The sequence below is a fragment of the Micropterus dolomieu genome, linkage group LG14, assembly GCF_021292245.1.
Source record: "Micropterus dolomieu isolate WLL.071019.BEF.003 ecotype Adirondacks linkage group LG14, ASM2129224v1, whole genome shotgun sequence".
NCBI lineage: Eukaryota > Metazoa > Chordata > Actinopteri > Centrarchiformes > Centrarchidae > Micropterus > Micropterus dolomieu.
In genome coordinates this window covers 8,254,838-8,270,807 of record NC_060163.1, presented here as the reverse complement: position 1 = coordinate 8,270,807, position 15,970 = coordinate 8,254,838, and the positions used below count along the sequence as shown (strand labels likewise).

The 15,970-nt window shown below is 42.2% G+C and overlaps 2 protein-coding genes across 5 annotated transcripts in view; one reads left to right on the top strand and one right to left on the bottom strand.

Moving 5' to 3' along the window:
- The window catches only part of sh3bp1 (SH3-domain binding protein 1), a 19,008-nt gene extending 11,883 nt beyond the window's left edge, over positions 1–7,125 (top strand). For both annotated transcript variants that reach the window (XM_046068464.1, XM_046068465.1), the window contains 8 exons: positions 1,242–1,353; positions 1,511–1,592; positions 1,680–1,760; positions 2,473–2,586; positions 3,008–3,105; positions 3,664–3,832; positions 4,056–4,420; positions 6,251–7,125. In XM_046068464.1, the coding sequence (XP_045924420.1) occupies positions 1,242–1,353; positions 1,511–1,592; positions 1,680–1,760; positions 2,473–2,586; positions 3,008–3,105; positions 3,664–3,832; positions 4,056–4,420; positions 6,251–6,537 (1,308 nt within the window). In that variant the 3' untranslated portion in view covers positions 6,538–7,125. The remainder of the gene's footprint in view (positions 1–1,241; positions 1,354–1,510; positions 1,593–1,679; positions 1,761–2,472; positions 2,587–3,007; positions 3,106–3,663; positions 3,833–4,055; positions 4,421–6,250) is intronic.
- cdc42ep1a (CDC42 effector protein (Rho GTPase binding) 1a) overlaps positions 7,116–15,970 on the bottom strand; it is a 16,958-nt gene continuing 8,103 nt past the window's right edge. For 2 of the 3 annotated variants that reach the window (XM_046068468.1, XM_046068469.1), the window contains exons 2-4: positions 15,550–15,659; positions 12,268–13,268; positions 7,116–8,797 (exon numbers count right to left, since the gene is read on the bottom strand). In XM_046068468.1, the coding sequence (XP_045924424.1) occupies positions 8,076–8,797; positions 12,268–12,739 (1,194 nt within the window). In that variant the 5' untranslated portion in view covers positions 12,740–13,268; positions 15,550–15,659 and the 3' untranslated portion in view covers positions 7,116–8,075. The remainder of the gene's footprint in view (positions 8,798–12,267; positions 13,269–15,549; positions 15,660–15,970) is intronic. The other variant, XM_046068470.1, reaches the window with a different exon arrangement.

The window sequence follows — 15,970 nt, the reverse complement described above, 5'->3', positions numbered from 1 at the left end:
GAGAACATGGATCCATCATGCCTTGTTACCACTGTGCAGGCTGGTGGTGGTGGTGTAATGGTGTGGAGGATGTTTTCCTGGCACACTTTAGGCCCCTTAGTGCCAATTGGGCATCGTTTAAATGCCACGGCCTACCTGAGCATTGTTTCTGACCATGTACATCCCTTTATGGCCACCATGTACCCATCCTCTGATGGCTACTTCCAGCAGGATAATGCACCATGTCACAAAGCTCGAATCATTTCAAATTGGTTTCTTGAACATGACAATGAGTTCACTGTACTAAAATGGCCCCCACAGTCACCAGATCTCAACCCAATAGAGCATCTTTGGGATGTGGTGGAACGGGAGCTTCGTGCCCTGGATGTGCATCCCACAAATCTCCATCAACTGCAAGATGCTATCCTATCAATATGGGCCAACATTTCTAAAGAATGCTTTCAGCACCTTGTTGAATCAATGCCACGTAGAATTAAGGCAGTTCTGAAGGCAAAAGGGGGTCAAACACAGTATTAGTATGGTGTTCCTAATAATCCTTTAGGTGAGTGTACATTTACATTACATTTACTCATTTGGCAGACGCTTTTATCCAAAGCAACTTACATTTGAGGAACAACATACAAGCATCAACAGAGCATCAAATACAGATCTACAACTGACAATACATACTAGTAAGAGCTCATAGTACATATCACATCAACGGGGTAAATACCTAGGGAAGGAAGTAAAAGTAAACAAAAAGTGCAATCAAAACAAAAAAGTGCAATCAATACAAGATCATTGTAGGGAATAGAAGAAGAAGAGCACAGGAAGTGCATGTTAGAGGTTAGGAGTTGTGTGTTATAAGAGTGTTATAAGAGGAAGTGTTCTAAGAAGAGATGAGTTTTCAAGAGCTTCTTGAAGTTAGAGAGGGCCGAGACGGTGGGATCGCCTGACGGGAAGGATAGGTAGAGTTGCGTATCGTCTGCGTAGCAGTGGTATGATGCCCATTGCTGAGAGAGCGGATTCCTTCCTTTATAGTTAGATGTGCAGATGCTAAGGTACATTAATATGTATATTTTTGTGTGCAGAAAATATAATCTTTGCAGACTATTAATGGGACTGTTAGTGTTTTTGTCATACACTACTCTGGTCTCGGCCTCAGCCTTCTTTGCAAGGCCAAAACCCCGCTGCTGCTATCCCCAGCTCTCACCCTTTTTTTCCCATCTTCCTTCCCCTTCCTCTTCCTCCTCGCCTCTCAGGGTCTTTTTCGTCTGGCAGCAGCAGCCTCAGTGGTGAAGAGGCTGAAGACTTGTTTGGATCAAGAAACGGTTGACCACAGCGAGTTCAGCATGGACCCACATGCTGTGGCCGGTAAAGATGTACAACCAATATCTAACTAACCTAACCTAACCTAACCCCAACCCTATAAATCTAACAACGCAAAATATGGGCTGTAATTAAGTTAACACATCACCTCAGCTTGTTTGATTGCAACTGTGATAATTTTTCTCTGAACGTGTTGCAACAGGAGCTTTGAAGTGTTACCTGCGAGAACTACCCGAACCTCTGATGACCTTTGAACTCTACAATGACTGGTTTAAAGCAGCAGGGTGTGAAAATATCTACACCATATATATATGTCTTACTTTTACTGTGGTTTCAAGTCTGTTTCCTGAGTTAGATCTCTTTCTTCGCAGGGAAAAAGACCAGACAGAGAAGCTGGAGCAGTTCAGAGTACTACTGAAGAAACTGCCGCCTGAAAATTACAACAACCTTAGGTGTGTACTCATTGCGTAGCCAACATTTTTTTCCAGAATCACATAATCAGGAATGAAGGAATGAAGGACATCCTCACATTTAACTTGCATATTCAAATGCATTTCTAACCACACCAGCGGCTTCATGGAGCAATGTCGGCCCACCTTTTTCTTCCAAACTGAAATATCTCAACAGTATTTTACTGACATTTATAGTCCCCTAGACAATAAAGCCTATAGACTTGGTGATCGGACTTCTTCTGTAGCGCCACCATGAGGTTGACATTTGTGTTTTGGGGGTAATTTTGTATTTAGTGCTACTGTGATTAGCTAATGTTGGCATGACTAACACACTAAACTAAGCTGATGAACACGGTAAACATTTACACTTGCTAAACATCAGCATTTTACCCATATCATTATAAGCATGTTAGCAAGCTGGCGTTAGCATTTAGCTCACTACTACCACTGAGCCTCACAGAGCTGTAGGCTCTTGTTTGGTTTATCCAAAATGTTTTGAAAGGGGTTCAAACATTACAAACAACATTTGGATATCTCAGTTCTCACCTTATATCATTAAAATATAACTTAGTGGGTACTTTCATCCTGTGCACCACAGGGCAGCAAAAGTGTGAGACTGTTAGACCCACTGGGCTGCAACCTTTTCAAAACGTCTTTGACTTCCTCCTTTTACCCAGAGTCTGCATGTTTTTACCCTCTTTCTCCATGTCAGGTACCTGGTCCAGTTCTTGTCACTGTTGTCTGAGAATCAGGCTGTGAACAGGATGACGCCCAGTAACATTGCCATCGTCCTGGGACCCAACCTACTCTGGCCACGAGCTGAAGGGTGCATAGTAACTAGATCATCTTTCTGTCTTTACCCTGCGTGGACTATAGCCATGTTCACCATTCACACGTGTTCCACTTCCTGCCTGCTCTTTACTCTTTCATCATCTTTGTGATCTAATATGAAGGGATTAGCACTGGGGACATATTACATCATGTGAAAGTAGAACCAGAAGATCCTGCTAACAGATAAACCATGAAAGGTGGTTGGCTAGGCTAACACTTTTTTTGCAGTGAGAATTAACTGCAGTAAGAGACTGTAAAAATAGTCTCAGTAGTTAAACCCCAGTGCGAAGTGTATTTTCTAACTAAGTGGACCACTTTGGTGACATTTGTCAATGAAAAATAACTTGACAAATGTAGTGATTCTCTCTGACCACGAAGAGTTCTGTGCCACATGTCGTTCTTCTCTGCCTCTCTAGGGAAGCTGCTCTGTTTGACATGGCGTCAGCTTCTTCAGTCCAAGTGGTGACAGTCATTGAGCCTCTTATTCAGTACAGCTCCAGCCTCTTCCCCGAAGGTATACAAACTCCAAACACTGCTGTACTCTCTTTATATGATGTCAGCATTCTGTCTTTAAAGGTTTAAGGGGGCCTCGGGTGAAAAATGAGCAGTTGACCCCCTTTTTTTCACCTCTGTATCTCCCACTCTCTGTGTATTGTGTATGTATTCATTAGTGAACAATAATTAGTTTGTTACCTTGTTTAAGCCCACATTTATTTAGGACTGCACACGCTCTGGAAACTGCTAATCTGAACAACTGAATTTGGTGGAAAAACTGAAAGTCACTTCACCCAGTTTGCACCCAATGCACGGGAAACGATTACTGCAAGTACAGCAGGTCAAAGTTGAATCAGGAAGTCTGCCTGTAAACTGTGATAAATGTTTGCAACATACAGTTTTGGTTGTTTTACAAGTACATTTAGCTTACATGTGGGTTTGTTTAAATCCTGTCTGTTCATTTGACTGCTCCTATTTCCTCACCCATTGAACTTCTTGTTAGTGATGTCAGATCCCAGAAATAAAATGAGTGTTTTACTGTAAATATGATGGGTGTTTTTTGTTTTGTTTTAATCAGCTGTATCCTTCGAGATCCCAGACCTTCCAGAGGTTCCGGATGTGACCTTGCCAGCTCCTGTTGCCCAGTCTCTGATCTCAGAAAAGGCGAAACTGAGCAGATCAGTCTCCTCTTGTTCATCCACAGCCTCCTCCTCCTCTTATCACCTCCCTCTCTCAAAGACAAGCAGGTAGCACTCTGTATTCACAGATTTCTTTCACTGTGCTGAGTCAAACCATCTTTAGGATGACAGTGCAATAATAGCACATGTGCCGCATTGTATTATGACATTATGACAAGCTGATCTTGGGTTGCTCATTAGTGGCTCCAAATGGTAGCAAGAGGTAATGATTTCAAATAGCTGAACCTCTGATACAAAAAAAACTGAACATTTGTCTATTTCCTTCCATCAGCACAGCCTCTCAGGACAGTGGTGGCTTCTTCCTGGTGAAATCTGGCTCTATAAGTCGAAGTGGCACCTCCACATGGGCCAGCCCTGTACCTGAGACAGCGGCACCCACCCATCAAAACACAACATCCAGCAGCTCATCCTCCCTCGATCCCAGCCCCGTCACGGCCTCCAACTATTCTGCTGCCTGTAGCTCAATAGCAAACCAGAGCCCATCCCCACTTCCTAAAGCAACAGGAGCACCAAACCTAGGTCAGATCAGGAGTCCCACCCAGAAGCAGTGCTTGGATCCAGGCCAACTGGAGCCAATTTTGGAGGCCCCTCCAGACTCTCCCAGAGCATTCGTAAAGATCACCTCACCGTTTAAACGTAAGTCCACGGTGCCCACTAGCTGTCCAAACATCAGATTTTGGCTTGTTCAGTAACACTCCAGCATATTAGCATTGCACTTTCGTTATTTTGGGGTACTCACAAGAGACTTGTATTTTTAAAAGAACTGGCAAAATTGAAGCATTCGTATGGGTCATGGACCTTACATTTCCCATAATGCAAAGTGTCTTTTATTACCCCCTTCCTGCTAGCCCACATCTTCAAAACTTTAAGCCTCATGTTCACAACATAGGCTTTCTGTTATAAACTTGAAGTCTCAATCCCAAACTGAGATAACCCTGATGATATCACCGGGACATCATCGGGGTTATTTTCTCGGATTTTAGAAAGCTCCTTTCAGACCGACACTATTCTGTGTCAAAGGCTGAGTATTACATCTCATGACTAGTAAATGTGTAAAATTGGTGTAGTGGCCAAAAACGTATTCCTACAGAAGCAGCAGCCCCCTTCATTTATTGTTGGCAGAGGGCACAAGCATGTCTTGTTATTTATTTGTCTCTATCTATTGTCCAATGTCCTGTTTGGAATCTTTACTTCTACCCTTTTCCTCTCACAAAGTCAAATTCGCAGTGACAGAGAAAAATAATATACTGCTCTTGTTGTAACAACCAGGAAGTACACAGGAAACAGGAAATCTCACACCACTGACCAAAATATCAACCTCTATGGTCATGAGTCATTTCTCACATTGTTATAACTACCTCGCTGGTAGAGGCTAAATACTTTCCCTAATAAGTCTTCTCATCCGAATATGTTTGACTGACTACAAGACTGATTCCCATGACAAACTATTTCTTACTTTATTTTTTACTGTTATCTGCACAACCCACGGAGGTATAACATGATGCAAAGCTAACTTGGGTCTAGTTTGTCTTCCAGGATTGGTTTTCTAACGAAATAGAATTGAAATGCAGCCCACTTTGGCAGCAGCCAGTCAGACAAATGTTAGACTTCCTTCCTTAAACTTGAAAGCAGCATAGTGGCAGTCTAAACTATTATAAGCTTCTAGAACTGGAAATCCAAGATCCCGAATGACAAATTCAGAATGTCTTATCCATCAGATCTTTTGGCAGAGGGAACAAATTTAAGTTTCACTGAGGACATCAGAAGTATGTAGATATACGTATCACATTGGACTGTATCAATTACATTTATCACAATACATTTCTTGCAAAAGATTATGGACACATGGGTACGAAATGTCACTTTTTTTGATGAACAAATTGGTTACAAATTGTACATCTTAAAAAAAGGATGCATCTAATATTGTCTCCTCACATTAGAAACAAAATGTGAAAACAATGTAACAGCCTCCATTGTGGCTACATGACAATTAAGGGATAATCATAATAAAATAATGCAATACTAAAATATGAAGAATCGTCACAGAGTCAGCCAACTAGGTCAGTCACACAGCAATTCAGTCACACAAAATATTTGAAAAGTAAGCTACTAGTCATACCAGACCAGGTAAGGCCAGCAGCAAGTCCTTTGAGTGTATTAAATTGAGTAAGGTTGTATTTTATTTCTTATGGATTCAACTTTTCATTTGTAAGAGGAAGACTAACTAAAAGTGCTTCATTATAAAGTGTTTTGTTATATGACAATGAAATTTACAGCATCAGTAGTATATGGTAGTGGACAGCAGTTCATGTTTAAATCCCGCTTTTAAAAAATCTTTTAGGGGTCGTTGCTCCTTCCCAGTTACACAAATCTGTGTATGCATGCCAGATGTCTGGCATCTTAAGCTTTTTCTTAATCTGGTCATTCTCAGGTGGCTTCCATTGTCTTCATTTTCTCATCCTACAGCAAAAAGGTGTTACAAACTGAACAAAGATGAACATGCTAACGAGCAGCCGACAGTCCAGTACTCTAAACCCAGACCCGCAGCACCTCCCAAGCCCCAGGCCCCTCCACCCCCCACCACAGCCCCGGCGGCTGCGGACACAGGGACCCAACCTACACCCGCGCCCCGAACTCAGACGGCCAGCCTCAGAAAGCCTCCTGCGAAAAAGCCTGGACTCAAAGCGCCAAACTGCCCACCACCACTTCCTCCCCCAACACAGACAAAAGTGGTTTCTTCTTTAGCACAGTGAGAAAAATGACACATGTGCTATTAATTAATTGTTTAATTTTCTTGTTACGCCCTCTGAAAAAGTATTTTTAGTGGTTTAACTTTACACTTGGTTCGCTGCAGTGACTCTAACACGGCTATTCAGCCTGGTGTTAAGTTAGTCTAACATTACAAGTTGAAGTTTAACATTAACTTTTTTTGGTCTACCAATTCCTGTAACCAGTATCACTTATTTATTCTTTAGTTACTAATGTCCTATATTTCCCATAATGCAAAGTAAGCGCTGGGAAGTGAGTCTTTCTGGTCAGCAACTCAATAAATAAATGTTTTCATAAATATGCAAAATAATTGTATTCAGGTGAACTAATTAGAAAAGTAGTGGGAAATTGTTTTATGAACACTGACACTGAACTGAGGTTTATTTTCCAGTTGGTAAATACTCCACCCAAAGTCTACTCCACAGCAGCTGTGGTGAGCGTGAATTTCTTGTCAGGTACCACATATTCCAGTAGTGACAGAAAATAACAAACTTGTTCCCACCACCCTTCAGGTCTATAACCCTAAATGTTCAACCTGAAAATCTATGTAAATAAATGCATATTCAACCTTACTTTCTTTATTGTCAATTTATATCATCATAGTATATCATTGGTATTGACTGCAGCATATGGATGTGACCATGGATGTGAAGTACATATTTATAAGAGGTCAGTTGATATATGTACAGTTGTATAAAAGAACATATAAATGACAATTCTTCTATAAAAATCAATACAGGAGTCGGACTTCATAATCATAAAAGGTGCACAGAGTATCTAAGGTCTGCAGCATAAAATGAGCAATTATATGGTTCAGCCTTTAGTTGCAACTAACAAACACTGTTACTACTTGTCATATTCCCTCAATCCATGTAGTTTAATAACTGAGTAATTTCATTTATCTGGTTTATCTGAGGAGGCCTGAGATTCCAGATCTCTCATTTCCCTTTCCTTTTTGTTTCCTGGTAGTGTATTCCTGAGTGAAAAGCTGACAAGAGATGCCAGAAGGTTGTAATAAGATAACATCTATTTTTTCACTTCCTCTCTAGTGACCGGGACCACCGAGAATCTTCTCCCCTTATAGGTGAAGAAGTGTGTAAAGTAGAAAGTGAATGACAGGCTTTGTAACTTTAAATCATGTTGGTGTTTCCTTTGAGACGATCTTAACCACATTATCTTGCGCATCCTCATCTTCCACAACTCTTCTTTGTTTCAGTCCTTCTTAAGTCATGGCTTTTGGAAAAAAGCATTCTCCCGTCAATGCTGAGCTTGGAAACGTGCAAGTCTTTCATTCCTTTTAGATACATTCAGCAAATGTTTTGCATCAAAACTATACATCCTTAAACCATGATTGTATGAAAGTAAAGCATCCAATATTAAGGATACTGGATTCACTTAGTAGTGTAGTTTGTAATGGAAATCCTGTCAAAAGAGCCAGCCTCATTGACCGTAAAACATTTTAGATGACTGATTTGATTGGAATTACAGAAAAATCATCAAAAAAATCTCTGATTTTCTCAGCTTAGACTTTGATTTCATCCTCGTCATCCATGTAATTGTAGGACATATTCTTCTTGGGCTGGCTGATGATCATCATCTCCGAATCTGCAACCTCCATCCTGCTCTGTCCCTTTAAGAGGCTGACGCCATAGTGGCGTGCAAGCACATCAGTAGCACTCTGGAACCGTGCACTCTCCATTCCCGGCCTCACTCGTTCAGGAGATCCCATCACCACATCAGGTACTTTAACAGAAAGCCCAACTCCGTTCACATCCATCACACTCCCCTCCTCTTCCTCCCATTCAGCCCCATGCGGGCTCTTCCTGCCTCCATAGTCCTCCCTCAGCAGGGAATCCACGTATGAGATAGTAGCAGAGTCCATCTCTGATCCCTCATTGGTCAGCCCACACGCTGACCCTGCCTCCTCAACCTCCCAGACGTGGCCATGCTCCTCTGGGTGACCGTCGATCAGGCCAAACACCTCGCTCATGAGGGAGGGCCCAAGGTCAAAGGTGAAGGTGTCCAGGGAGGTGAGGGAGGGAAGGGAGTCAGAGTAGGCGGTGGTAGCGTGTTTGGGTTCAGAGGTCATAACGGAGGCGGAGCAAGTGGATAAGATGGCGTCAGTAGGGTCGGTCAGAGAGCCGCGGTGGATGTTAGGGGAGCAGGCAATGGGGAGAGAGATGGAAGGCTGCTGACGCTCAGAGCGGGAGAGACGAGGCAGAGTGACAAAACCAGACTCCAGACCTGAGGAGAAGACACAGATATCAATACATAAAAATCAGGAGAAGGTATTTCGCCTAAGTGGTTTGTCTTGTGTACTGTGTCAACATTTTGGGAATTACGCTTTTTGCTTTCTCACTGAAAGTTGGATGAGAAACTCATCAGCTTTAGACATTTTGGGCACAAGGACATGACTGAAAGGCAGCAGCCTCCTCATAGGAGTGAACCTAAACCCAGACCTTCAATGGCACAGAGTTGATCTCTGATGTTACAATGCTTTCCATACAATTTTTATGCCGTACCGTGTCCATTTTCTATCTTTATGTATAAATAAAAAGAGTATAAAATCACACAAATGGTAAATGGCTTCAACCCTGTGATTAGTGGACGACCCATTGCTGCCCCTCATATATAACTCATATCTTATCTCAAAAACAAAATTTATCATATAATCCCAACAGGGGGCAGTGGAAACCCGTCTAAGAACATCTGGTAATGACGGTAACTGCAAAGTGCTGAGTTGTTCTGCTCTGTGAACAGTGAATCATATGGCTGACCCTGCCAGATCACTTAACAAGTCACACACTCACACACTGCTGCCTTCATGACCCAAACGGGTAAAATTACCACAGCACCTCTCAATGCCAGACGTGAAGGGCCAAGAGTCAGGAGGTTTTTCATGCCAACCAAAGAAAACAGCGTCTGTTTTCACAGATTAACACACTTTAACCAGAGAGGAAGGAAGAAGTAATCAGTGAAACCAGTTTATGGAGGATTTGGTTGAATAAAAACCTACAGACTCTCCCATCCATAGTTATGTTGTTATAGTGTATAATTACTGTGGAGTAAAAAATGGAATCATATTTCAAGGATTTTAAAAAAACTGTCATATAATCATTTTAAATATATAGTTTGATTTTGGGAAATTATTCAGTTTCTTATAGAGAGTGAGACGAGAAGATTGATACCACGCTCATATCTTTATGTTGGATATGAAGCTAGAACCAGAATATGGTTAGCTTAGCTTAGTTTGGTTTAGTAAGCAAGACTGGAAGCAGGGGGGAACAGCTAGCTTGGCTTTGTCCAAAGTTCTCCCAGCACCTTTAAAGTTCAGTAATTAAGATATACTTATATATATGTTATATCTTGTTCCTTTCTCTACAAAAAAAGAGATAGATAATAGATTGAAGAAAGATAATAATGACATGGTGTGGTTTGACAGGGGTACAGAGCCAGGCTAGCTGTTTCCCCTTTCCCAATGTTTATGTTAAGCTAAGCTAACTGTCTCCTTGCTAGCAATCTAATTATCTAGAGCATATTTCGTGAAATGCCGAACTGTTTCTTTGACTGTCATATGCGAAGAAAAAGTTAATGATTAGGTTAAAAATGACAGTTAACTTTCCTCTGTGTTGCATTTACATCCAAACACTTCACACACAAACACACACACACATAAAGGTGAGGTCAAACTGTATGAGCTATGAGTGCGGTGTTTCAGTGGGTCATACAAACAGCCTCTCAGACAGCTTGTTGCCAGCTCTGTCTGGATCTCTGTGTGTTATCAGTGTAAGAGCTGCTGATAATGAGCAAAGGTGATTCATAAGGACATCTGGACAAATCTGTCTAGACAAGTGGGTAGAATTGATGGATGAGTTTCACTGCAGCTCTACAGATGGTTGCCACTTCTCGGCAATTACTGGTTAACACTAGTTAACTCATTTGACCTTTACCCATGTGTTTCATTTTGTTTAACAACGTTGCCATTTAATTTGAAGGAAACATCTTAATATTAGGGACCATTTGGGGATTTGGTGGTGTACTTTTTTCTAATCCATGAAAGACAGGTTTAGATGATGTATATATCAAATAACAGATGACATGACATCATCTCGAGACATTTCCAGTGAAGATACCCAATGCATCTTGTGTAACTATTAATCTACACATACTGAATGCAACAATATCAGGCATTAATTGTAGTAGAAACAAAGTCGGTTGCTGTAAAGGGAAAATTCAGAACTTTTTATGTATGTTTTATGTACAAACTTTCTTGTTCTCTTCGCTTGAATTGTAAACTAGCTACGTTTCCAACAGCAAAAATGGCTCTCCAACATATGAGTGCAGAGGATGTTATAGACAAGGACACATTTTACAGTCTTTTGGCTGACTCAGATATTCAGTCATATTTATTCAAACATTAGTATACTGCCGAAGAAATGCAGCAGAGAGAGGCAGAGGCTGCAGTCGGGGACCCTCCAGAACCTGAGCCGCTGAGAGCAAACAGAGCGGTGGTGCCTTTGCTCAGATTGCCCTGTGATGCCAACAGAAACGGAATAATTCTGCTGCAGTGAATTTAATCGTGGGCAGTTTTAGTTGGATGTTGTCGCCAACCCCGAAACCGTTACTAAGTTATGTGCTATTAAGTTATGCATGAAGGTTTTACTCCAAACTTGGACAGAGGGGCTGTAAACCTTCTTCAGGATCCCAAAAATAAACTGGAAAAGGCAACCAAGACCAGCAGAGCAGATGACCACTGAGTATTTTTGTCACCTACACTATGTTTTGCCCAACAAAGTACTAGCTATAGGCTACGGTGGGGCTCCCTCAGGTTTTGGCAGTTTTGGGGACAATCAAGAAAAAATGTGTGAACGTTAATCCTCATTTCAGCCAAATAAATAACGAGAGTAGTAGATACACTGCAACGCTAGCTCAGCTAGCATTAGCTTTGTTGTTACACAGAAGTCTGCTGGGTGGGCATTGGCGTTAGAAGTTCATGCGCAATGCATCCTGGTACACGTCAGCACTGCGGGCATAGGTCGTGATCAGGAGAACTCAGCTTTCTCGGTCACAAGCACACACTTGTTTTGCTTCAAATGACTAGTTTTATCATCAAAACTGACTGGACATCCACAAAAAACATGGCAAAATTTCCCTTTAAACCTGCATTAACTGATTTATTGTAAAACTGGAGGCAGTATAAACAAGGTGTGAACCCCTAGTATAGTTGATATGCCAAACATGTTAGAAAACAGTTGCTTATTAACACATCCAGAAGACACAGAGCTACAAAATAGCATGAATTTGGACGCGTGTTTTAGGGCACCTGACAAAGGTCCAATATTCACTCTCCCTTTAGCTCTGTTTTGGTTTCCACCAACCCTGGGGTAAATATTGGCCGGCAAATACTCCACTATTTTCACCTATTAGTAATTTGGTGCTGGGCAGCTAGCACACAGTAGACTTATCAGACCTTTTTTTTTTACTGAAAACAACAACCTGCTGCATCTAGAAATGAGAATAAATCTAAACAGTAAAGTTTAGAAAAACAATTAGCCTAAAGTCCCTAAAAAGCTCTCTAGAACTGAGGGAAAGTTGGTAATAAGTCCCTTTTTGTTCGTCACCCTTTCACACACACACATTTATTTGATCCATTGCCAATGTAAAAATATTGTTGTATTTTAGCAGCTTTAGGGGAAAAAAATCTCCATACTCACCATAAGAGCTTTTCTTCTCCTCTGGCGTGCTTTGAGAACTGGGGAAGAGCAGTTTGGTAGTGAGACTCCCATTAGGCATATCCACATCCAGCCTGGGGAGGGAGATGGCGTTCTTGATTATGGGAGAAACGGCAGGAGGTGGCGGCGACAGCTCCTTGGATTCTTCTCTGGGTCGGTTGTCAGAGCCCCTCCTGATTTGACGAAGGGTCCTGGAGAAGAACGCTCCAATCTTGTTGTCAGGGGTGGAGATAGAATCCGTTTCCACGTTGTTCCCATTGGCCGTGCCGCCATGGTTGCTGAGGAAGGAGGTGTCCCCGAATACATCACCGCCACGGCCAACATGCATGGTGTGACGGAAATCACCCAGAGGAGGGCTGATCATGTCCAATGTGAGGTCGCCTTTAAAGCGCCGCTTGCTGTGCGAGTGTGAGACCAGACCTTTTAGGCCTGACAGCTTTTCCTGAAGATTCATGGTCACAAGAGGCGAATGTTCAATGTTTCTTGAAAATCAACCTTAAACAATGTCTGGAATTGCCTTTAATCCCACTGAATGGCAAAACTGAACTTCAGCTTCACTAAGCAGCGTTCAACTTTTCTCCTCTTAGATTTATGTCAAAATCACTGACAGATATAAATAAAATAGAAAAGAATCTCTGTAAGGTTATTCCAAGATCTTGAAACCGTGTAATTTCTATGGCTGAAAAGTTTAACTCCAGGCCTGCAGCGCCAAATAGTTCACTGGAATATTATCTCTGTTTATTATGTGCAGGCCGAACTCTGTCCCACTCTTTGTAGCTTGTTGTTAAGGCATAGCTGGCTGGCTGAATTAAACAGACATTGACAAGAACACTGTGCACTTGTGTTCCTGGAAGCACCCGGGCCAGTTGGAGTGTGGTCAGGTCGCCTGGTTTCCCCCACTTGCCTTGGGCTTTGGCTTTGTCGACATCAGCTCAGAAATAGGTCCAGCTGCAAGCGGCTCTGCGGTCGCACCATGGAACCATCTATTGAGCGTAAAAACAGGGAAAAAACATCTATCTTTAAAACATAGACAGGGATGTACTTGATTTTGAGGGATGCTGGGAGAAATGGATGACATTTCCAGTTGGATCTGTGGAAGTTGAGATTCAGTGAGAGACCAGTGTGATTTCATATTCTCAATGCTGTATGTAGTTGTAAAGTAACCTCACTGCATTTTGGACAGATCTGTCTGTTTTTAGGGTTCCGCGTTCCAAAGGTCCACTGGTCTGGAACCATCTAAATTTGTACCACAGTCACTCCTCTGTGCAACAAACCAAAGTCTGCTTCTTTTCCATAAAATGGGTGGACTTTCAGGGAATTCCTGCTTCCATTTTGTCCTGCTTTGTCTGGCATGAAGGTTACACAAAGTTCATTTTACATTAAATCTGAGCAGAGGCCGTCCTTCAACAGGCTTAGATGTGTTTATAAACAGGCAGAGTTTATATCTCTGATAGGAAGAGATAATGAAAATTTCCTCATAATAAAATCACTGCTGCTATCATACAATCTGTTATATATGTTTTTTCCCTTCGTTTCCAATATGTTGATGAAATAAATTCAAACTTAATAAATTACACTTTTCTATTTATCTTTCACTGGCTATTCTACAACTTTTCAGTTTTCCTATTTTTAGTATTTATTTCCTATTTCCAATAATAACTACATTATTATCAGTTGGAGGGGTGACACAGTGGTCCGGTGGATAGTGCTGTGGCCTCACAGTTGAGAGAACTCTGTGGCTAGCTAGCTTGGCTTAGCCTTTGCCTTTTAAGCTAGCTACCTAGCTGAAGCTAACTTTTGTGCAGCTAATATAAATCAGCCATATTCAGTGCTTAATACTGCTGTAGGGTTCTGTATAAACTCTCTTAACAGTAGCCAAACCATTTTGGCTGGCAAGCTAATGCTAACATAGTAGGCTAACTAGTGTAAATTATATTTCTGTCTCCACTGAATTATTTTCCATTAGCTGCAAGATTAGCTGCAGTTTCTCTCTTTTTTTACCAACTGACTGGATGTTAAAGAATGTAAAAGAAGTAGCATATGGCTATATTTCTTTTTACACTCCATTTTAATCATTTGACTAAAAGTATTATTAATTGATGCATTCCGTTATATTTTCGAAATGACTGACAGCTTTTTACTGCCTTCTGTTGCTTTTGGAGCTCTATACCACTGTAAGTCTGTAAGTCTGTAATGAAGGCAGACAAGAAATATTGGCCTTTTCTCATATGTTGTTCTTTGCCAGCAGAGTAATGGATATCCAATTCTAAAATATTTTGATAGCATAAGGCAGCCCTGACAAGGACCTCTGGTTCTCTTTAAAGCTTTCCACTGCAGCAGCTAAATGTCGGCGGGCCTCCCACGCATACACAGCCCCGTCTGGCTTCATTAATGACCTGCTATGGTTCAAGAGATGGGGATTGCGTCAGGTCCAAAGCAGCCCTTCTAATTTGCTGCTGACCGCAGTCCCAGGCCCTCCGCTCCACTACCCCTGGCTGGCGTTTTAAGAGGGGCATTTGGGAGCAGAGAGGGAGGAAACATGCCACATACCAGCACTGAGCAGAGCCATATCAAGGCTCACAAAGGGACAACGGGGACCAGAATACTGAGGTGTGATGTCGAATCAAATACAGCATGAGCCTGCAGGGACCTTGTACACGTTCCCATGACCACGCTGAAGCGATAGGCCACCTCTCTGATTACAATGCCCCAGTCACAGCAGTCACACACACAATGGCAAGATGCTCTTCCCAATAAGTTGAATTGATATCAAAGTTGAACAAGAAAAGACAGTCTAATTGATAACCTACAGTATTACAGGAATACACATGGGTCACTAATTACTCTGGCTGTGTGCTTACTGAAAGCTGTGTTTTGGCTTTGCCTGTAATCCCGTTAAAGACTTTTGACCACAGCTCAGAGGGGGTCGCTCCCTCCCAAACCTCTTATGCATCTGGACCCTCCAGGCAAAGCACATTTTATATGCACATATGCTTCTATCCTACTGAACTCCCCTTCCCTCCTCTCTGTGATCCTTCTTTGCACTTGCCCCTCTGTTTGCTGAGTTACACAAATACAGCAGCCAGCACCCTCAGGCGTCAGATAAAATGGTATGAAAAGCACCGCAAATACAAACTCCCCAGTATTTTGAGTCTTTAAAAGTTAATAAAAGTAATGCCATAATCCCAGTAGTAGCCTGCCTGCCTGCGTCTTAGATATCAGGAAAGAATAGGGAACCTCTCGGCAGGAGGGACTTTGACATACCCTGGATTATCCTCTAATCCTTCATCTCCTCCGTTCCCCTGGCGGGGGGGACCTCTTTTTGGGCAAGCCCTGGCTGCTACCACCCTGGTTAGCTCTACAGGTTCTGATTCCTGTCAGAGAAGAAATAAAATGCAAAATGAGTTTGAGGGAGGGAGAGAGTCCATTTAAAATGAAGCAAGGCAGGGTGAGAAGAGAAGGAAAGAAGCAGGGGATGAAAAAAAAGTTTCATGTTTCATTTTCACAAAAAGGAGTGAAGGGGGAGGATGGCAAATTGGGACAGAAATAGAGATGGCAGAATGGAGGCTGAGAGAAATCGGACAGAGAAAAGTTCAGATGAGGAGAGGAAATGATGGGAACGTGATGTGAGTGTGTGTGTGTGTGTGTGTGTGGCGGGGGGGGGGGGGGGGGGGGGGGGGGGGGG